General features: G+C 33.8%; 5 protein-coding genes across 6 annotated transcripts; 2 read left to right on the top strand and 3 right to left on the bottom strand.

The window, feature by feature from the left end:
- Positions 1-548: 548 nt before the first annotated feature.
- On the bottom strand, positions 549-5,614 carry Bma-egl-17 (Uncharacterized protein; the record flags this gene model as incomplete). The annotated part of the gene is made up of 5 exons (XM_001899287.2): positions 549-765; positions 1,783-1,889; positions 2,925-3,028; positions 3,162-3,310; positions 5,544-5,614. 5 exons carry the CDS (start codon positions 5,612-5,614, stop codon positions 549-551), a joined length of 648 nt encoding a protein of 215 aa, XP_001899322.2.
- A 4,081-nt stretch (positions 5,615-9,695) lies between these two features.
- Positions 9,696-16,041, bottom strand: Bm5992 (Uncharacterized protein; the record flags this gene model as incomplete). Its single annotated transcript, XM_001899288.1, has 21 exons — positions 9,696-9,977; positions 10,209-10,295; positions 10,427-10,570; positions 10,637-10,807; positions 10,891-11,005; positions 11,103-11,233; positions 11,608-11,637; positions 11,760-11,926; positions 12,075-12,177; positions 12,295-12,388; positions 12,521-12,708; positions 12,855-12,987; positions 13,077-13,153; positions 13,227-13,400; positions 13,545-13,698; positions 13,806-13,999; positions 14,217-14,403; positions 14,576-14,724; positions 14,948-15,123; positions 15,690-15,783; positions 15,913-16,041. 21 exons carry the CDS (start codon positions 16,039-16,041, stop codon positions 9,696-9,698), a joined length of 2,979 nt encoding a protein of 992 aa, XP_001899323.1.
- A 1,294-nt stretch (positions 16,042-17,335) lies between these two features.
- On the top strand, positions 17,336-19,185 carry Bma-rps-2 (Uncharacterized protein; the record flags this gene model as incomplete). 2 transcript variants are annotated; one of them, XM_001899289.2, is made up of 7 exons in its annotated part: positions 17,336-17,387; positions 17,641-17,710; positions 17,975-18,089; positions 18,190-18,294; positions 18,379-18,552; positions 18,635-18,799; positions 19,054-19,185. In XM_001899289.2, 7 exons carry the CDS (start codon positions 17,336-17,338, stop codon positions 19,183-19,185), a joined length of 813 nt encoding a protein of 270 aa, XP_001899324.1. The 2 variants fall into 2 exon arrangements, with proteins under 2 accessions (XP_001899324.1, XP_042929625.1); XM_043073691.1 differs by having other exon boundaries at positions 17,336-17,391; positions 17,645-17,710.
- Positions 19,186-19,352: 167 nt separating this feature from the next.
- Bma-pad-2 (Uncharacterized protein) lies at positions 19,353-22,214 on the bottom strand (the record flags this gene model as incomplete). The annotated part of the gene is made up of 10 exons (XM_043073690.1): positions 19,353-19,547; positions 19,640-19,807; positions 19,940-20,050; positions 20,113-20,185; positions 20,306-20,545; positions 20,789-20,930; positions 21,176-21,357; positions 21,569-21,747; positions 21,827-21,940; positions 22,131-22,214. 10 exons carry the CDS (start codon positions 22,212-22,214, stop codon positions 19,353-19,355), a joined length of 1,488 nt encoding a protein of 495 aa, XP_042929624.1.
- Positions 22,215-22,529: 315 nt separating this feature from the next.
- Bm700 (Uncharacterized protein) lies at positions 22,530-22,835 on the top strand (the record flags this gene model as incomplete). The annotated part of the gene is made up of 2 exons (XM_043073689.1): positions 22,530-22,654; position 22,835. Coding segments are annotated over 2 exons (126 nt in total).
- Between the last annotated feature and the right edge of the window lie 523 nt (positions 22,836-23,358).

Raw genomic sequence — 23,358 nt, 5'->3', positions numbered from 1 at the left:
ACTGATAAATTAGCAGTTACTAATTTTAAAATTTCAAACCATTGATAATCCTTACTTTTTTTTTTTTTTTTTTTTTTTACTTTTAAAATACTTACTTTTAAAATACTAGTGTAAACATACTAAAACGAATTATGTAACTTTGAAGAATTCGGAAGGAATAGCTGTCCATTCGGTTCTAAGACAGTGATTATGAAAACGAAGATTAATATAATTTCTGAAAGTCTCGTGTCAAAATTTCCATTCTTAGTTTTTAGAAAGTACTAATGAACTAACTTAGCTCATTACAAATAATTTATTTAGTAATTGTGATATACCTAAATTCTTTTTTCATTTAGAAAACATTCTTAGCATTTTAAATTTGTACAATTTAAATTTGAAATGATGTTGCTTGTTGGCACAAAAACTTAGGAGCTATATTGTATTAAGCAGGGATTCTCAACTCTCTGGTAAATCTGAAGAATGTATGATTGGAAAAAGTTATGAGAAAGAGTGAAACGTGTTCAAATTATTACCAGCAAAAAGAAGGATGATGCTATTGTATAAGTATGCTATGTTGTAGCTCGAATTCGACTTAGTAACGATTCTCGAACAACATCATATAAATAGCGCTGTCGTTTTGACTCGAGATCCAATTCTGTTTGATCATCCTTTTCTGATTTTGAACAGGACGTTAGCCGTGTTGATTTTACTTCACGCAACAATTTGATAAATAAAAAACACCGCCTTTTTGTGTTGATTTGTGATGGATCTTGAAACTTCCCTTTTCTGAAAAGGTAATATTGCTGTGAAGAATTATATAAAACTCTAGTATAATGGTGACTGTTTAAAAAAAGAAATGGGCAAAGCGAAATCTAGATTTGCATGTGGTGGGAAATAATCCACGCAGATTTCATTATTCCAAGGTACGGAATTGTCGTACATCAGCAAGCATTAAGTGACATCAAATTTGACTAGAGTTTTGTTCAAATTTTTTAGTATGTTTTTCAATAACAAGTGTAAGGTGCGTTTTCTCAGTGAGCTAATATTGCATTGTTTCATTCAGAAAGATATACATTTATTTCCTCTTCTTTCCCTCAAAATGAGGAGTGCGACGAAGTTTGGCAACGGTTTAGAAGGTAAAAGTTTTAACTGATTGGTTGAAATTTTGAACACTGAATACCTGTTTCCATCAGACTGATCATTTACTATTACCATGTGTCACGTCGTATTTTAAAATTAAAGTCCTCAGTTTTAACAAATATTCTTCAATATTTCAAAGACAGCTGCACTTCAACTTCCAAAACAAATCGCGAGAAATTGTAAGTCAAATATCATTTATTTCTAATAGCTTATTTTTCTCAGGTAAAAAGAAGTTTCTCTTACAATATATCTTATTTAATGTACCCTTAATGGACAAAGTTCAGTAAATATGGCTCTTTTTTATGTGCCAAAATTTTCCAAGAACAAAAGGGTATGAAGAAATATTTCGTTATTGTTGTTGTTATCGCTTTTTAGAAGTTTTGCCCATTCGGTTATTTCTAAAAATGGCCCACACTTTTGTTTTCTTCCACTGTTGTAAAACATAATTTGTAGACAATTTATAGCTCCTTTCTTCCTCACTATTTACCCCACCTCTTTATCTTTCCAATCCTTTATGAAATTATCGCAAAAAAAAAAAAATCAATGAACTCAAATTAAAGTTTTTTCATGAACCGAATTATCACCTTCTTTTATGTATTTTCTCGTCAAAGTATTATGATATTGTTCTCAATTTAATTTAAAGAAAATGATTTGAAGAAAAACCTGTTAAACCCAAGAAATAAATTTTGTTTCCATGCGGATTGAAACATTGTATATCCAGAGGACGTTAGTTGTTCACGGAAAAGACATTTGTCATCCATTCCGTCACTCTGAAAAATTCATCGGATACTCTGTTGCAAGAAATTGAATTCTTTGAATTCTGTTATAATGTATCTTTCAGAATTCTTTCAGAATATGTTTATAATCATGACAGTATTATTTAAAAAAAATTTTTTTTGGATTTGTGGTTACCTATATATCTGGATATGGTTGACCTGAATCCCGTGTTAGAGTATCTTATATGAGGAAGACATTAAATGATAGTAGCAACATTTTATCACTTATTTTTTCATGCGATTTTAGTTTGCGGAATTTGAAAGTGGACAAATTTTCTCTTTTTCTTTTTATTTTTTGGCGTTTAATATTTCTGGTGATGATAGCGATATAATGTTACCTCCGATAAAGTGTAACAAAAGACAGAAGCAGAATAAAATTTTCCCAATACAATACTAATTTTCCCAATGTAATAATGCTAGAAATATCCCAGAAAAAAAAAAGCTACTTTCATTAAACAATAACAGTGGAAATGCGAAGATCACTTCAATAGGCAGCGATGACAAATCGTTTTTTTTTTTTGATTTCCAACAAAAACTTCTGAATTGACTTTCATGATATTTTCATAGAATGAAAATTATGGTGCCAAATGCTTTCTTGATTATAAAATTTAAAAAATATTTTGGTGTTGTATAGTAAATTAATTCCTTTCGTCTTACTGGAACATCCTTTCAGCATTTTTGTCTTTATTGAAAACCAATTTTTAAAAGATCAAAATGTTATAATACCATTTCTCTCTTTAAACTAATACGTTGATTCACAAGCTACCTACAGGCACATTATTTGACTTTTTGTGAAAAAAAAAAAAAAAAAGACCAAAATAATTCGGCAAAATGAGGTGTAACATCTAAAGTCGAGACAAAGAATGAAGATTGATTTTCGGCATATTTCCTAGCCTGGCGTACTTTCCTCCGAAGGGCATATGAAACTTTTCATATAATTTGCATTCAAACAAAATAATTTTGATTTCAAATCAAGTCTAAAGATTTTATTTCATTGCATGAAGGTTATTTGAATTATTAAATACTTACTCTAATTGCAAGCCTTTGTCGTTTATTAAAGCATATAAATTTGCCAGTAAGAGCATTTTCTATTCGAATGCGTCCTTCATTATCTGCGTGCATTAACAAATCGGCTAAAAAATTGCAACCATTCCAATTTAACTTATTCACTAAAATTGAAAAATACAGCACTTTTCAAGAATTGAAAATTGATTTGATCAGTTATTAGCTGCGATCGAAAAGGTTTTTAAATATCAAACAACAAACTTAAACAATGATTAAATTGTTGCCCTCTTGCATTAGCATGTTTCAGGAAAATCTGTACAAAAGCAGAACTGCATCGACTGTAAAGCTGCCAAACGGTGATTGCTTCACCGATCGGCATCAGGCTCGCCATTTGAGTGATTGTCAGTAATCTAAAATTCAATAAGCCGTCATAAACAATAAAAACTAGATTTTTCTTCACCAGCAGTTTCGTCATTGTATTAAAAAGATTTTTCTGAAGTTAACCAATTTTAAAATGAATCTCGAATGAGTGAGAACTAATAATTTTTTTTCCATTTTTGATATGAGCATAACATCAACAAGATGTCATATACTTTCATTCAAATTGGCTCTGCATCTTGAAATGTTAGTCTACTGAGATGAATCCCAGAACGATTTCATTTATGATCTATATTTTGGATTCATATAATTAGTATAATTAGAATGTGGAAAAGTAAAAAGCTTCAGATCTTGAAGAACTACTAGAGGAGCTAAAGACTCCGTGAGGGGTCATATCTTGTATGATATCAACATATCTAATTTTTGAAACCTATAGAATTTCTACTAAGCTGAAAAAAATTGGAAATTTAAGTGCCTTGTAATATGCAGTTAATTGGTTCGAAATTTTCAGAATTATTTTAGAAATGTTCTTCTTGGCAACACTTTTTGTGTATTTTGCAATGTTTTTTGATTTGTTGTTCTATCGATGCATTTTTCCAGAGGATGGAGAAATGGCAAAAACATAGTTGCAGAAGTAAATTTTTCTTCGATGTTTTTCTTCGAATTTTTCTTCGAAAGAGTAACAAATTTTGTAAAAATTTGGTAAATACGTGATTTTTGCAATTAAAAAACACTTTAACGTTTCACCAGGATTCAAACTAAATTCGAATTTGTGAAACCTTGGAACCATTTATTCTGCACATGCTACTTTGATTCTGGCATGGAATCTTAATGCTAGCGAATTGATTCGTATGAGAAACAAAAAAATACTTAAAGAATCCACGTTTCGTCCATATACCTATAGGGCATTAATTAAAACAACTTATTATTCCGGGTTCAAAAGTTTTCCTTTTTTAATATTCAAAATAAAACTCAGATTAAACAGGCAAATAAGTGTTGCCATCTTTGGAGTGTCTGGTCCTTCAAGATTGTCCGTTTAACAAGAATGTTTAGTAAATGATACAAATTAATGCTACTGATCAGATTACTAATTTTAAGTGATCGGGATGAAATGCTATTTGATTACAACGCTGTAGAAGATTACTCCACTTAATCCTTTCCTCTTCACTTCTTTTTGCATCGAATGTTTTCATCTATTTATTTATATTTTCATCTATTTATGTCCCATTAATATTTTTCGTCTTTCGCACAAACAAACAGATGTACACATTATGATGATAGATACCGTAAGCCGGTGGGAAGGACATAAGCTGTGAAAATGAAGTGTCATTGCTAAGATATACAGTTACATATATTTGCGACAGTTGGAGCCAACGGTATCATGACACAAATTTGAAATGTAATAAATGATTTTAAAATCTTAAAATTATTAAAATAACAGCAACACACTGTAACTAATGAGTGAAATGTTTCGATTGTCTATTCGCATGGTCAATTTTATCATGGTGAAAGAGGGCCATTGGCAAGTTGTATATATGCTGTTTCTTAAATTTTCTATACAATATTAGTCAGTGACCATTACATAAGTTTCAAAGGTTTTCTGGACTTCGAAGACTCTAATAATCCAAATTTTTTTCCATTCTACAATGGTAATTTGAAAATTAGAAAACATGGAAGTATAGATGAAGCAACTTTAATCTGGAACAATTTTGATTTTCTAATGGCACGCGATCTAATACTGTCACAACAAGAATTAGTCCATATCAAGTTGGAATCAAGTGATCTATAATTGCTCTCAAAAATGTAAAAATGAATTTTTCGAGCTTTATAAGTATTAACATACGAAAGCGTTCAAAAAAGCAGTGGTAAAAAAAAGTTGAAATAAATCAAAAATGGGAAGAAAAATAAAGCTATATGAATACAAAAAAATTTACTTTTAAAGCGGCATTTGAACTAAAAATTACTTCAAACCAGTAAAAAGTTCGCCGAAAAAACTTTAGCACATGCATTCAAGTTTTATCATTCAAGATATTTTAACATGGAACTTTCGGTTAAAATGATTATTGGTGCAATGAAGGAAGTCATCAGAATTGAAACTGGAATTTCAAGTAAACCAGAAACAAAATGCAATTATATGGATTTCACTTTTCCTGTATCATTTCGTCATATAACTTTTTCAGATCAAAAATTTTTAATTTTAAGTTTTATTTTCCTATAGATTACTAAATTTTAGTCTAAAACGAGGATAAATTATTTGTAAGTTACCTGACAAGATTTAGCAAGACGCAGTAAAAGTAATTGAAATACTTGGTTTGTCTCACATAACGCATCGGCATCACTCATTACGTACAACCACCACAACAATAATGTGCCTTTTTGTGGCTAGTGCTCGATTCTCTTGAAAATAACAAAAACATTGCCAAAAATTCAATGGTAATCAGAATGTAATCTAACTCACTTCTTGATTTCTTACCGTATTTAGTTTTCGTTCTTCATTTCAAGCTTCGTAATACAGTGAGTCCTGCTGCTGCTTATTTTGTTACATGAGCGAGCGACATGACACTAAATGGATCTGCTCAGTATTTTTCCAAAACAATCATTGAGATTGCTAGAAGAGTCATTTTCGGATCGGGTGACAATAAATTTGCAAAAAATATTCTGTTTTCGTCTTTTCTGCTTACTTCTTATGTGAATCATAAATAGCGAAAGATCTTAGCAACACTATTTTTGCATTTATTGTTGAAAAAAAAAAAAAAAAACTTATACAATGTCTTTGAACCGTTTTAGCTGGTTTAATGCAAAAGATTAGAGTGAGCTAGTGGCTTGTCATTTGCAAATTGATTTACATAAACTGTTAGGAGCTCTTTCATAACATTTACAAAAACAAATTGTAAGGTTAGGGTGGAATAAAATGAGTCTTGAAATTTAATATCTCTTGATAGAATAAAAATATTTATCGATTGAACCCGATAACTACTTGGGAAACAAAAAGAAAAACGGGACAAATTAATACGAACGCTATCTTTGAATATTTGAAGCATATTTTGAAATTCATAAAACATTCATACCTGTGCTTGAGTTATGTATTTGTCCTTCTTTTAAGTTAACTTTCACTACTTATAAATTTTTTCAGAACATTCTCTTTTAGAAATAACGTGTGCTCCACATTGAAACAGTAAAATATCGAGTGGAATGGTCAACAAACACGTCACTGATTAGCAAATAATGGAGAAGTCATGTCTTATTCTATCCGCTACCATATAAAATCTCGGAAAATTCTGAACGATGAAGTACCAACAAAATTTCAGAATGGAAGTATTGCAGCAAAAAAAAAAAAGAAAATTTCGATATGAAATCTCGAGGAAATCCGTGTTCCAATTAAATTATGGTAAAACAGATTAAGGAAGTAGCAATTTTTTTTTCTGACTCACTGCAAATAAGGATTTCTTCTTCTGAAACAAATCGAATAGTTTTCTTTTCACATCATTCTGTACAATGAAACAGCATTCTATTATTTTAAAACACTAAAATCAAGCATATGGATACGCAGATGAACACAAGCTAAATGGAAGCATGGACAAGTGTATGCAATTAAAAACTCCAAATGACAATGTTTTTACTTGCTCAAGGAAATATGTTCTAGACAAATGATAGTTTTTGTTAATGATAGCTGTTAACAATCACTTTGAAAAAGACATCTATAAAAATAACAAATATATCGGATTTCATGAGCATTTAGTTTAATTTAGCATCGATAAAGATAATAATGATGAAAGCTTTATTTCCAGGTTGACATACAATTCAAACTGCAAGAAAACTACTAAATACTTTATAGACAAAGATTCTAAGAACTAAACATTTTGCGAATGCTTCAGGGTGTTTTTTTCCATTGTGTATGGTGGAAATTTGTTGCTAGTTAAAGATTTCAGAAAAATAATCATTTTTAGCAGCGTTTATAAATAGCTTTTTTGGAAAGAATTGAAGTATTTGGTGGTCATCGCTTATGATTTCGAAAGTTCAATTCACGGTTTAACAATAATAGCTCTGATTTCCAAAAAATTTTGCATCACATAACATGGAAGGACGACAAATGTATTACTGTCACAATGAAATTTAGTAAATGAACAAGAAATGCTTAATTATGAATATTTATATAAAGTAGTACGGTGTTTAACCAGTATTAGTGTGATTTATGGAAATTAGTGAACAATTAGTAAATGTTATCGCAAATAATAAGAGTAACAATAAGACAGGCGCCAATCCATGTCTAAACAGTTTAGCTGGACAGGTAATGGAGGAAATAAATACCACTGCTTGCAGTGATACGCAAAAAAATTTACGTACCTTTATTAGCATCCATAAATCAGCCTCCTATAACAATTAGCAGTGATGTTGCGAACAGACTGTGTGTGTATGTATGTCCGCATGTTTGCATGTGTATGTGTCTGTATTTGATAGCTGACGGAAGAGAGCATAACCAGAGGAGGGGTTCGTCGAGGTGCAGAAGTTCGGATGATGGGTTTTGAAAGGATAAGTACCTGTATTCGGCGCACCATTGAATTAGAAGTTTAAAGGGTGGGGAGCTTGGGATGATAGGATAAAAAAAGGGAAAGACTTACTTCATTTCTTTACATTTAAATAGGATCGAACGGATGAGTGAGACTGCTTTTATTCGAGGAATTTTAGCAGTTTTTGCATAAAGCTTTCCAAAAAAGAAAACGAATTAGATACTTTCTCAAGAGATGACTCTTGGTTGTCGTTGTTAAAAAGCATTCTTTATTCAACACAAAAATAATTTCTCAGAACTAATAAAGGCATAGTGACTATGAGCGTCAACAAACTAATACCAATGCAGTTTAGAAACTTTTTCTCGTAAAACGCAAGCATCATACACATAAAACGTGGAAAATCCTTTTCAACAAGTGTTTATTCAGAAATTCAGCGAACTTGTTTCTGGAATTTTGGTAGGACCTGCTGTGAAATATCTCAAGTGGATTACCAACAGATAAGATAATAATCCACAAAAGTAATTTTTTTGTAAGCGGCTATGTACATTATCACTCCTTGGTAATACATGTTGCTAAGTGATGAATATGAGATTCATAACGACCATTAAACAGACTGCAACTTACCACAGATCTCAAGTAATGGTGGTCATCAATTTGTGTAATGAAATGATGGAGTCCGCTTATTATAAGTTAATTTCCATTGTTAAATTGAATTTTGACATTCAAGCAGTTCGAGTTGAAGAGATATTTGAACCCATCGAGCACAGTATAGCTCACCTTATATACAATACATGCTACTTAACAGGAAGAGATATAAGAGGTTACTGAAGCACCCAACGAGATAGAAAATATTCCACATATACCCCAGAGTTCTGTTAAAATGGAAAAAGTACATAATATTCAGGTTATGTTATTAGTAGTACTAGCATATGCTTATATAAAATCGAAAGGTGAATTGATATAAATTCGAAGTTATAATTCAGGTAACTTAATAATCCTAATAGTCCGGAAAAAACGTAAATTACGAGCTAAAACAAGAATAAAATCATGTCCAGAAACTTCCAAATATCAAAAAACAACTGGATTTATTACGTACGTTCCAATAAGGTAGATGGGTGTTCAGGAAATTCATTTAAACCTTTGTTTGATCACATTCAGCACACCAAACAACCAGTTCCATCAAACTTTATTAATCCATGTGGGTTACCAATGTTTTGAATTATATAACTTATCAATAGCATTCTATGACTTCATCACCTCTGTCCTTAGATTAGCCCATACAAAAGCAAATGTGTGAATCAGAAGCTCCACTTTTGTTAAAAGTCAAATATGAAAGAACTTGACCGGGAAATAATTATGATAAGGTACATGTTATGAGCACCACTTCACCAATTTCACAGTAATGAAATATTCCATCCGAATCTGAGATCTGTCTCACATAACTTTCACTTCGATTCCTATTGAGCATTATTTGGACCAACCATGTCCGTCAGGGCAAAACACATATGATGAATGAAGCCGGATTTTATAACAGGTGCTAATAAAAAGCAAACTAAAAAAAAAATATCCCAATCACAAAACAAGAAAAATGAAAACCATAAATGAAGAGAATAAAATAAGGAAAAAAATGAAAAAAGAAAATAAATAATAAGACTATCACAGCGAAAAACAACAAAAATTGATATGAATGACACCTTTCTGATAAGTGTGACTCTATACGAATAATTTAATAAGGGCTGGAATCATCACGAATAATAAAATGGTAAATCCCGTTAATCGAGCAAATCGTTTATTCAATGAGGCAGAACGAAACACACCATCACTTTACACACACTTATATGATAAACAAAACAATAACAACAAATGAATAATGTTATAATGGGCCATGAAAAGTAAAATTAAGCAACAACTAAAGCTCTGAACCATCATGTTGTCTTTTATCGTCTTTTTGTTCATCGTTTTCCAGTTCCTCGTCTCCCCTTACATTATTCGCATCGTTGAGAGGTTGCCCATCTCTTGATGTCTCATCTGATTTTTCATCCGAATCTTTCCTTACTTCCTCTATTGTTTCCGGCAATGTTTCACTGTTTTCAGCAATTGTTTGCTTAGTTTTTTCTTCCTTTCTAACTTTTGGTTTCGCAAACTTCATTTTACTCAATAAATACTTCACCTCACGATCAAGTGACATTAACTGAAATCAACTGCATTGAAACCGAAATTACTTTAAAAATCTGCTATGAATAATCGTATAAACACTCCTGTTTTTGCAGACTTCTCAATCATGACCTGAATCAACTTAAAAGCAAATTTTTGTCTCAAAACACAGTTATGCTTCTAAGATTCTACTTCTGAACATAAAGCCGTCTCCTATCTTTCATTTTTGTAACTATAAAACTCGTTTTACTATTTACATAGTATTTACCTTTTCCTTTCCTTCACTCACTGAAAGTGCTGGTTGATCCGTTGGTTTTAATGTATTCTGCAACTCCATTTTTGTAGTAAGCCAATCCTAGAATTTATAAGTCAAAATATATTACAATCACTTCAGTTCAACAACTCACTTTAGTATAGCATTTTCCCACACTCTTTCATTTTTCAAATCAAGAAATTTCAAAAACGTTAATTAATTAATTTGTGTACCTTAGTTTCATCGAGCAATTTTGTTAAAGTATTGATTTCAACTTCTGTAAACACTTCTGCTTCAGTAAGGTTTTGTGCAAGATGCAAAAATATTTCTGTGTGGTTAAACATTGAAATCAGTTCAGCCACCACTGAAGGACGTTCCTCAAACAGTAAAAGTATTAATTAGGGAAATGCTCAAACTGATTTCTTATAACAGCAGGAAGTTACCTGGTCCTCTGTCATGCGAATCTTGATCGGCTGTAATAAGTCATCGATTGTCTTCCTATTTTGAATAAATTCAGCTGTTGGAGTATTCACGTCAACATGATCCTCCAACCAAGCTTTTACTTGTGATATCTCTTTCTGCAGAGCGATGTGCTCATCAGCAGTTAAAAAACGCTGTAAAGAATTTTGAATAGTTCAGTAAAATTCATATGAAAATTTGAAGACAGTTTCTTAAAATAATCAAAAAATATCAATACCCTGAATTCATCTTGAGTAAGTTTATCGGTAAGATCAACAGCTAATGACTCAAGATTATGATGTGCTTCTTCACGAATCGCTTTTTCCCTTTCTTTCCTCTCAAACTCAGCAATTCTGAAACACATATTTCGACAAGTTAATTCGGAAAATTTTCAGGAGTGCCACAGTTCCAGCCAATTATAAATAGAGAGTGGTTACCCATCAAGATCACCTGTTCTTCGCAGAAGTAATTTCGCTGTCGGAAATTGGCGGGACATCTAGTATGTTTTCCATCAACTTCAGGGAGATTTTAATCTGTAGAGGCTTTTCTTCTTGCTTTTTTTCTGCCGCATTTGTAGCTGTCTGAAATGAGAATAACACATTATATTTTTGAAACAATGATTGATTAACAGCTTTGCAAATTATATTTGCTCGACCTCAGAACTATCCATAGCTATAACTGAAAATTCAAGTTACATTTTTTGCACATAAAACCAGTTTCTTCTTCATTAATGCGCTGATTAAATGTAAGTAAAAGATGCAGACAAACTATTCTCTTTTAGTCTGCCTCACAGAAGTAATTAAAGAAGCTCCAATCACAAATAATGTCAATTTATTGCTGGTAACAATTTAATGAGCTAATGAAGAAGTAAATGAGTGGAATAAGTTAATCTTAAAGAAAAAATAAACAGATAAATAAATGAATAACTTTCAGTGAAATAACTGTGGAAACATACTTTGTTTGCTTCCGCTGGCCTGCTCGTTACCTGTAAAGAACTGAAAGTTCTTAATTTATGGACATGGAAAAAGTTCGTTAGAAAAAAAATTCCATCTCGTACTGCAATTGCCCATAAATTAAATGAATTTATAAAAGTAACTATAGACTGACATTATCGCCTGTTGGCTTTTCGATTTTAGTTTGATTTCCCGCAGTATTAGTAGAACTATAGCTTTTGTCGTTTATTTCTTCAGATTTCAAACTTTCCTCATTTTTCTCTTGCGTTTCATCCATCTTATTGTTTGAAGAGAATAATCCAGTAATTTTCTCAGCAAGTGCTACAAAAAAGGAGACAAAAAATATGTTTAAAAAAAGTGCATTTAAGAACCTCGCTAAAACAAGCTTTCCACCAGTCTGTGTAAAAAAAAACCAAACTTCATTAAGACTTCCAAAATTTTCCTTCTCTACGGCTTTCTAAATACTTACAAGCGAGTGTAGACTCTGCTTTTGATGGTTGTTCCAATAACATTTCGGCTCCGTCAACATGCAAAATTCCTGAATTATCCAAATCGAAATGGATTTTTATTCCCTAAAAAGTTGACTGTTGATCTTATATACTGCTTATCTGAGCATATTTGTTTGTTAAAACTAAACTATTATGTAAAATATAATAAAAATCAAAGCATATTCGAAATACACAGAAAACCTTGAAAATAGTGCCTTCTTTCGCTGTTTCCCTTAAATATACATCCGTAACACCATCTATTTTAATTTCACTGATATTAAGTGAACCAAATTCCCTAAAACATCCAATACTGTCATAAATATAGAACCACTTGCAAATCAAAGGAATAACTTCAAAAATTTTAGTTTAAAGAGAATAAATTTTCCGATAAATGATTTAAACAAACAATAAGACTTAAAACACCTACATGAGCTGATCTGTGCTAAGCTCTCTCATTTCTCCGTAATTAACATTCACTGAAAAATCTTCCGTGAACGAAGTGAACGACAAAACTTTTTTAGATGCAGGTACGAACGATTTCATTGGATATATTGGTCGATGTATTAACCGTCCAGTACCCGTTTCGTCTTTACTATGCGCACTAATAAAATCAACCTTAAATAATGATAAAAATAGAGTCCGATAAAAGGTGTGGAAGATTCAAAATAATAATAATCTTATGTATGAGTTATATGAATTAAAATATAAGAAAGTTAGCTTTATTTGGAGTGTTAGTGAAAAATCATACAAAAGTTACACACCTGTATTGGAGATATCTGCAAATCACGTACACCGAATCTCTTGACTTTGAAACCTTTGCTTAGATGCGCTGCTTGGTAAACTGCACCCATTGCAATTGCTTCATCAGTATTTAGGAATTTACCCAGCTCTTTCCTCCAAATAAATCAATGAAAAACCTCGAAGCCCAAATTTTATAAAAGGACACTAACAAATAACAGATTTTCCAATGAGAAAACCCTTACTTTTTGAAGAATTTCTGAACAAATTCTTGGATTAAGGGAACGCGACTCCCACCACCCATCAGCACTACCTGATTGACCTGGAAACACAGAACACTACGTCCATGCAAAGGTTACGGGAAGATTTTAATACAAAAAAGAACCAATTTAAACCTTTTCTGGTGACAAGTCAGCCATTTTCAAAGCATCCACAATAGGCTGCACTAATTTTACTTCGAGATCTCTTATCGCACCTTCTAGCATTGCTCTGGTCACTGACATCGTGAAATCTTGTTCTTCATGGACATTTTCAATCTGCGCAGTAAAATTAACGTTTGCCGAAAGCACCTGAAGTGAAACCGATTTTATCACGACTGTTCAGCATACAGTTGTCATTTCTAATCATGTACCATATACAGCCATACATATTGTCGTTTCTGACTACCGTGAAAACCGCAACTTACTACTACTTCAAATTTTTGTAAAATATACAATTTTGACACGTTCTGCCTCTTGCAACATTTTTGCCATGGAGCGTGGATTTTCCGTTATATCGGTTTTGGTCTTTTTCGTTTTGCGAAAGTCACTCACAAAGATATCACGCAGCCTTTGCGTAATTTCAAAGCCACCAACTATGCGGCTATAGCTGCAACACTACACACTTCAAAGCCAAATAATTGACACTAGCAATATTCATAAAGCTATGTAATGCCTTGGACTATATAAGTGAACAAAACATTTCTTTAAAATTACCCAACTCCCAGTGTCGTCATAACTGGATCCTTTTCACCTCGTTTCTTTTCCTCCACTAATACATATTCCAACACTGAAGCTGTAACTTTTGTTGCTCCAACGTCATAAATTAACAAAGTTTGTGCATTCTCAGTGATTTCTCTTCTTCGAAATGCACCATAGTTTAAACCAGCAGCTGTATGATCATTCAACAACTAAAAGGTACAGAGTTGAGAAATAACATTAATGAATAACTTAAAATAAGATTTGTAAATAATACCACGATGTAAAGAAAAAAAAAAAAAACTGAAGTTTATTGACTTTCAACGCACCCTTTCGCCAAAGCAAAAAAATAAATAAATTTGGATCAGAAGTTAATGGATTTTCTAAAAAAGAAATTAAAGAAACAGGTTGTCCAGAATCAAACCGCACTTGTAATAAATTCAGTTCAGCGATTTTAGCCGCTGCTACTAGAGCACGTCGTTCTGCTTGATTGAAAAACACTGGAACTGTAATAACTACATCCCTAACAGGCTGTTTAGCGAATTTCTCGACCACTTCTCGACATCGCTTCAAAATCATTGCAACTATAGACTCAATGCTGTAGTTCTCGCCATCCCTACACTTAGCAGAAATCAGTTCAGATCATATATTTTTAGCTGAATTAGCAAAAAAAGAGAAATGAGTTGCACTGATATCATATAAAAAGCACGCATTTTTCACCCTCAATTTAAGAACTTTCACATACAGAGCAGAGTCTCTGAAAACTTCAATGAATATATAAAATTTACACATCGAACTGCAAAACGTCTCTCGCATCATCCACAATAAATTTTAGATGCGGGAATCGTTGCTTGTAAAGTGAAATAATTGGATTGTTGATTTTCTTGCCCAACAGATCCACCAAATGAGTAAAAGAATTTTTCCAATATTTAACTGACTAAAAAGTTTAAGAAAAGATAGAATTCGATACGAATGCATCCCCACAGAAACTACAATACATAACGAAAAACTGGACACTCATCTAAAATCAATTCTTGAAATGTGTATACTTCATACAAAAGAGAAAGAGAAAAATAAAACTTCTTAGCTCCGACTGGCATTAGCAATTCCTCCATCTGCCAGTGAATCTAAAAAAATTTTAAGAATTATACACCACTTACGTAGGCCAATGCCGCATCACCAAACAAACGTTCGTTATCTTTAACAATTATTAGGTTTGGTGTTTTCCTATGTGCTTCTTCATTCAACACCATTTCCATGGGCACACCTGGTTTTACCAAAGCCATTTTTATCCATTGTGAACCAAAATCTATGGACATAGCTGCAAGCGATGCATCTGCAAAAGCAAAAAATTCGTAGTGGAGATTTTGAAGCAAAGCTTATAGTTCAAACAAGATTTCGATTTACAGAAAAACATGTATTTGCATTAGAAGGTCCCAAAAATTGTTTGCTGTGGCACACATCCCTAAATTTAAGTTAAACTCATTAGTCTTCAAGTTTTCGGTTTCCTTCGGTGATAAATTTGGTCTCGATTTCGATAGTTTATATTAATTTCGTATGGCTGAATAATTTTTATGCTACTGGCAAAGCAAAATCCATGCTGACAATTTTTTTTTTTTAACTTTCGGCTTACGGAGTCCACTGAAACATATTGAGATCAAAATTTCCGATAGAATGCCCAACTGTTATTACTAAACAGACGGGTCTTCCTCCTTTTTGCAACGAAACATAGATTCTCGAAGGTCAATGAAAATTTCATATAAAACCATGTTTTATAAAGAAATTTACAAAAATCCTTCATATAAAGACCAGCCGGCTGTTGCAGATAAAACAAACATTTTACACCTCCATTTGTTACCAACCATAATTTACTTTCTTGATTATGTGGTAATTAAATCTAACCCGAAGTGAAAAATGTGCTGACAATTGTCGCTAAACAGAGTATATATTTGTAGTTCATCGTTATCGTTAACCGGTATGACAAATATGAAACTACCTAAAAATGAAGATGAATAAATTATACCGCATTTCTGAGTAGTAGACAAGATGCCATATTTTTTTATTATTGTGCAGGAAAGCCATGTCAAATATAGCAATCGTTTAAAAGAACATAGCTACAATATACATTACTGGGTAAACTTTCAGAATCAAGTTTAAAATTTAAATTGAGAGGCCATAATGCTAAAGCATCCACACACATATCCAATTGCACTTGTTTTCGATGAATTATCACTCTCCTATCCCAAGTAAACATTCTGAAATTCTTTGCAGAACCGTGCTGGTCTCTGTAGATTCTCGGTGGAAAAACAAGGCAATAACAAAGATCCCTTAAACTCCAAACTTGTCAACCTCACGGCCCGTTAACAACAATACTTCCCGGTGCCATCCCCTCCAATCACGTCCACTCGCATCTACATTTCCTGATCACTTCCAGCGGACAAGTGTCTTCTCCACCAGTTCAGTCCAGCTTCTCATCTCGCCGTTTGATGTCTTCCATTTCCACACACACTCTCTTCAGTCAACGACATACATTGTAGCAAAATGACAAAGCAGATTTTAGGTAGTATGTACCGTTATTGGTCTGACTAGTCTTGTGTGAAACGACGGGAAGTCTTGGGAGGTCGGGAGATCTTCAGGGATAAGTGGAGCAGTGAAGTAGTTTAGACAGATAACTGACTCGAGTTAGGAGGTCCCTGCTCTTTCTCTTTTCAGTTCTGTGAAGTTCCGCGTGGCCCACAGTGAACGCTCCTTACTAAAAATAGCTGAGACAAATTCTGAGTTATGTATTTGCAGTGGCATATACATCTGCCTTTAAACCTGTTCACGACATGACAGTTACGAGGCATGTTGGATACTCGACCTGTTTTTTTCTTATTTTTGTAAAGACACTGCGTCTGTTCACTCAAATTATGTTTCAGTTCTTGTCATACTGCGTTTTCTATACTAAACTCCCTTGTTCTGTATGCCACAAATACAATGTTTAATCATACGGCGTTATTTTCATAACAAGTAGCATTAGTTTTACCTGTTAATAATAGAATATTACTAAAACTTTTATACTCTAATACATCACATAGTTTGGGATATGGCAATAGCAGCTATAGCTAAAAAGATTCGGTCAGTAAGTGGTATGTGATGGTCAACCATATAGCCAACCAAATCTTTTAGTCAGACCCAAGTTTTTCAACCAAATACGTCTGAAGTCAGTCTTTATCTCTTACATTTTTCAGTGAATCTATGCTGCTTGTTCAGTGAATCTATGCCTGCTTGTAAAATCCAATTTTTAAATTAATTATAGGCGTTCTGATATGCTGCTCATGCAGGAAAAAAGTGTAGTATTCTAGTAGATAGTTTGGTACCTTAAATTGGTGTTGTGTATTACCTCATCGCTTAATTACATTAGTGCATGTCCTTTCACGCTCATTTATAACAGTTTGTGTGGAACTTGTTCTTTTGTTTCATTCTTGCTTATCGTTATCAATTGTAAACCCTACATATACTTTTGAACAAGCATAAAAATCCAGGGTTAAGCGTTGGATTTATTCAATATGGCTGAACGTGGAGGTTTTCGAGGTGGATTTGGTAGTGGCGAACGGAGTGGTAAGTGCTTTTTTATTTACTTTTTTTAAAGCTATCCTGGGAAATAATGTTGCAGATGAGTTCTTCAACATTTAAATTTTGCAAATATTTCATTTAATGATATTACACTGCCTATTCAGACTGATAAAATTACTTTGATGAAGTCTTATCTTAGCAACGTAGGATAAGAGTTGGTTACTGTAGGCTAGTACAACTGGGAATGTTCCTAACCCAAAATATTTACGTGTTTCGTAAGGAAAATGAAATAGTTTAGGTAGAGGTGGTCGTGGTGGCGGTGAACGAAGTCGTGGTCGTGGTCGAGGTCGGGGTGGACGTGGTGGAAGGTTAGTATCAATTTGTTTCAAGTAATGTACTCATGTTTTCTTGGTGTTCTGTATAAACCATGAGCTTATTAACTTAGTGCCACAGTAGAATCAATGATTAAGTAGTCATTTCATTTACAGTAAAGAAAGCCTATGCATTTTCTCCAATACATTGGAGAAACTGCTTTGTGACAAAGATGAAGCTTGTGCAGAAAAAACCATACGATGTATTCATATGTTGTCCTCATTATAGCTTCGACAGTTCTGTAATTCCTGAGATTTCAGAGGTGGAAAAGAAGGTGATAAAGAATGGGTTCCAGTAACGAAGCTGGGTCGTTTGGTTAAAGACCGAAAAATCACCTCGCTTGAAGAAATTTACCTGAACTCATTACCTATTAAAGTAAATCTTACATAGGTTACTAGCGATGTTGGCGCTTTAATATGCTCATCGTTGCAGCACTCAAGAAATCCTAGTCAATTAAATCGAGTATCTTTTTCAGGAATATGAAATTATCGATATGTTGTTATCTAATTTAAAGGATGAGGTACTAAAAATAATGCCAGTGCAGAAACAAACTCGTGCTGGTCAGCGTACACGCTTTAAGGTTTGTGATGACACTTTATCATAACTGTAAAACTGAAAAGTAATATCCTTTGCAGATTCTTGAGCAATCTATAAAACTATTCAGGCTTTTGTTGCTATTGGAGATCACAATGGGCATGTAGGCTTGGGAGTGAAGTGTTCAAAAGAAGTTGCTACAGCTATTCGTGGTGCGATCATTGCTGCGAAGTTATCAGTCATCCCTGTACGGCGCGGATATTGGGGTAACAAAATTGGCCAACCACATACCGTACCCTGCAAGGTATTTTTATTTGGATGAGGAAAAACTTAAATGTTTCACTGACTGTGTTTATGAGATAAGTATATGCTAAACTTTCTTCAAGGTCACCGGAAAATGTGGTTCAGTGCTGGTGCGTCTTATTCCTGCTCCTAGAGGCACTGGTATTGTTTCGGCACCTGTGCCGAAAAAACTACTTCAAATGGCTGGTGTGGAGGATTGCTATACGTCCGCTGTTGGACAAACTGCTACGCTGGGGAATTTTGCAAAGGTAAGTTTTTCGTTTTAGCTACCTGAATTGGAATAGTCCGTAATATTTATCGCCCAGAGAACACAGAAACTTAATGGACAATGGAGTTAAAGAGTTTAATAAATATCACGATATTGGTCATCATGACGTCATTTCGGCCTGTTATTTCGTATATGACTTCCTTACTACTACTGTGATGTGTTACGAACAGACTTAGTGATAGTATCGATGAGGCTCTTCAATTTGGTCTGTTTTTAAGTTCTTTTTAACTTTAGGCAACCTATGCAGCGATTCAGCGCACCTATTCATATTTAACACCTGATTTGTGGAAGGAACAATCTCTAGAGAAGACTCCATATCAGCGTTATTGGGAGTTCCTTGCGCAAAGCGCACCTGTCCGAGTTTGATGAGAACATTGGTTATTTTATGTTGTCTGTTGAAAAGTTGTATATGTCGTAATATCGTTGTATTCCTTCTGGATGCCACTTCGACAGTGTCCCGGGAATAAATTTTGATTTCGACAAATTTATATTCAGAAAAGTGAATGTATATTGCACACGCACTTACATGTATATCAATAACGACTGGGTGATTCTTTATAAACTATTGTCCATTTGGCGGGCTGTTCACAATCAGTTTCACCATCGGGACATAGTCGGTTAAATGTTTTCGCTGGTTCAAAGCCCAAGATTTCCCTATCCTCCTGTATCCGATATGAGAAAGTTGATGTATGAGTACCAATGAAATAACGGGCATGTGCGCATATCCACTGCAATGGGACGTTTGACTACGCCAACAATAAAAAAGATCTAATCAAGTTTCATGTTGGCAAACAGATTATAAACTGGGAGAATAGAAAACCTGATCAACAATGGAGACTTCTCCATCATTCAAAGATGAGTCGTTTAGAAATCGTTCAACTTGTACATCATATGGCAAGAGACTGGTAAGGGTGGCCACTTCCGCAGTTGAAGCGTCGGTACATAAATAGAGAGTGGTAAGGTTTTCTTTTCGCAGAATCACAACAATCTGTAAGAATGTTAGATCTTTTAAACAAACGAGGATTCGATCGTGTTCGGATTCTTCTTGGTCCCAAGTTTAAAAAGTATTCACACTCTGTTTGAACTATATGCAATATATTTAACACTAAAGCACTGAAACCTGCTCGGCGGTGCCACTGATAGATGGTATATCAGCGCTATGAGACCGCACAAAATCACGACGTCTCCAGTGAACACAAATATAGTCCCCTCCTTGCGCTTCGCCGTGCTCCTGGAAATATTCTTTCCAGCTAAATTAGTTTTAAGATCTCATTAGATACTGAGGTGACGTACTTTCCTTGTTGTCTTCCATGAATCAGAAATCAGAGTTCCATCTCTCCGATCATTTGAATTCAATCGTTTTTGCCTTAAATGCGCAAAGATACAAATTAAAAAGTTGGGAATTAAGATATTTAGGTTTTCTATTTTACAAAAATTCTATTTTAGAGTTAACACAGTTGATAAATATCCTAACTCATTACGTTACCTAAATTCATCAGCAACAAGACGAAGATGCTCTGCGTAGCGCATGGAGCGCCTCGCTTCCCAGTAATAAAAGTCACCAAAATGTGAATGAAGCACTGTTTCTGCGCGATCAATCATCAATGAATTCGCATGATGATGATCTCTTTGAATCATATTGGCCAATGTCTCTGAATCACCTTGTATCGAAATGCATGAAAATTTGCGAGCATATATATTTTCAAATGAAAAAAACCAGCCTTTCCTGAAAAACTGCACTAGAATGAAGATGGAGGATAATTCGCTGACAGTGCGATTGACTTTCACATGAGTCCAGAAGTAAACAATGCGCAAACTTAGCATTAAAATTTGGAGAAATAACGTAACGATATTCAGTTCAAGTTAGATCTGTAGAAAACAATTGATATATTCATGTAAAGTTCAAGTTTTTGGCCTAAAGTTCCTTAGAAAAACTGATGTATTTTAATTTAAGACCTTCAAATCATACCAAAGACCACCAATGAATTTGTAGTGAGGATCATTAATGATGCAATTCCGCTGATCATATTTAATTTCATATTTCCCACCCGTCCATCCTTCTGCATAACCTTGTAAATATAGTACTTCATCGATAACATCGTAATTCGTTTCTAAAAATGATCGCCACGACTAGTTTTAACTGTTAGCATACTTACTTTGTAACCGTCCCTTTATTTTGGCAGAACCGTTTGTGATTCCAGCCGATTTCGTCAACAAAGTAAAAAGTTACATTTATCTCTTCATTTTCTATAAATTTAAAATGTCAAGTTCAGCAAACTATTATATTTAAATTCAGATTTTTTTGTTAAGAATAACTTTCTTCTCCTCTGTAATGTGAAGATAGCTGAAAACATACCTTTTAAAAACCTATGGAATTCAATCACGGGAACAAATTCATTGATACTTTGAATGTGGAAAAACTTCGACCAAGGTACTTTCAAGTGATGTTTTCGCCAATGATAAAGGCCACCCCATGGCGGTAATACAAGCACATAATTATAACCACGTTCTCGCAAAATCCTAACTGTATTTGCTATTCTGTAAAAAAAAATCACAACAAAATCTGATCGAAGCCATAATTTCTGACGTGACGTGAGCAAAAAAAAAAAAAAAGAAAAAACACAAATCACTATGACATTTGATTATGGGTAGCCGTAAAACCAGTTTAAAGTTCTCAGCCTTTTCATGGCATAATGATCAAGAGAAATCTAAAGAAAAACAGGCAACAAACAAGTGACCTTTGAATTACCTCATAAAAACATCACGACGCAAGTTAAATCCTTCGCCGTAATTGACGTCGTAAATTAGAAACTTTTTTTCATCTCTACTGACATCATTTGCTAGTACAGCAATACTTTCATTAGCTTCACAACAGTTTATTATAAATAATAAATAATACAACAGGTAGGATGCAAGTTGAAGCCAATACTGAAAATAAAAATTTAAAGTGTGCAGTGTCTGGCAACATTAAGAACTCATGTTCTTATTCTAAAAATGAAAACCTAACCATTTTTGTATCAGACAGCCATTTTTGTTGGTAAGAATCAAAATGATAGGTGATAAAATCCAGCTTAGTGCCTGCAATCATTATATTTGGTGATAAAGGAATAGCTACACTCAGCTTTAATCAAAAGAGTTGAGAAGCATGACAGACTAAATGTTTAATGCATCACATAAGCTAATTTTCTACGGAAAATAAACTTCCCAAATCAATCCATTCGAGGATTAACCTAATAAAAAAGTTTCCTTATAGCACTTAGCAAGCGCTGGTAAATAAATATTCCACAGCTTAAAGGCACAACCAAAAGAACCAAAACCCCGCCTCTTCTCGACAGTTCGCTTAAAACGAACTTGTGTTCTATATTTTTCTCACGGCCCGTTACTGATGGCGACATGAACAAGGGAGTTTCTCGTCAGTCGTTCCTGTTCAGCGAGTTGACATTTTAGTTTTAACTTCAGTGTCCGTATTAATTATACCTTGAAATCCTTACAGAGTTTGCCGGAACGGAGGAATAAAGACCCGAAGATATAAGAATTGGCATAAACTACCTCACTCAATGCAATTTACGAAAACTTTTCCAGGAATCTCTTAGTCTTACCTGCTACGGGGATGCTCTTATTGCGGTTCGATCAATCTATCGCGACAAACACAATGATTGAAAACCAGTCCGAAATTGTGAAGGGACCGGTTATAATTGAAATTTTGGCGGATGTTACTGCGTTGCAGTTTACGCAGGCATAAGAGTTACAGGAAAAGCCTGTACCGACATCAATATCTGCAAGTGGTGATTGTCCTGCATCGACAGTCTGGGAAGATTTCGAAGAAATTTCACTAGTAAAGTTATTTCTTCTGGTCACAGTGCTATGGGAAAGACTTAAACGTACATAAATTTGACCTTAAGATTACTAGCAGGTATTCCCTTTTCATTTTATAAACCCTCTCTGTCTTTGAACACTTTATGCTTGCTTTAAGCAAAATGAAAGATACTTATCATTAAAGTGGTTGAAATTATAGGAAATTATCACCCGTCTTTATCTCTGCTGAGCTTGGAAATATATCTGGCGGACATGTTGGCATGTACAATGCTCTGATTAAACGTATCAGTTCTCGTGAGTACATCCCAAGCATTACGGATGACAAACTTTTTCGCTTTCCTGTTGCGTTTATCGAGTTTTTTTTTATCCAAACTTATCCCCTGGTCGGTATTTTTGTGCAGCTGTTCGGAATTTTGACAAATTCCCTCGTAATTTATTACATATGATAAAAAGATTTCCGCACTTCATGTATTCTAGGTGAAATTATGCGATAGGACCAGCTACTGTGCGATTTGAAAACTGGATTTCCTTCTAGCGAACGATGTCCAGAACCATTTTTAGTAGAAAATGAAAGTTCTTTGAATTCTTGACGTCCTCAGCTCACGATTTATGCCGACATTGGTTTTCAAATAGATAACAGACGCAATAATCAAGGTGACTTTGATATCCTCTGTTGATTCTGGCTTCTCAAAGTCGAGTGATAATCCCACCAAATTGGGAAAT

Source organism: Brugia malayi (assembly GCF_000002995.4).
Source record: "Brugia malayi strain FR3 genome assembly, contig: Bm_v4_ChrX_scaffold_001, whole genome shotgun sequence".
NCBI lineage: Eukaryota > Metazoa > Nematoda > Chromadorea > Rhabditida > Onchocercidae > Brugia > Brugia malayi.
This window is presented reverse-complemented; position numbering and strand designations above follow the sequence as displayed.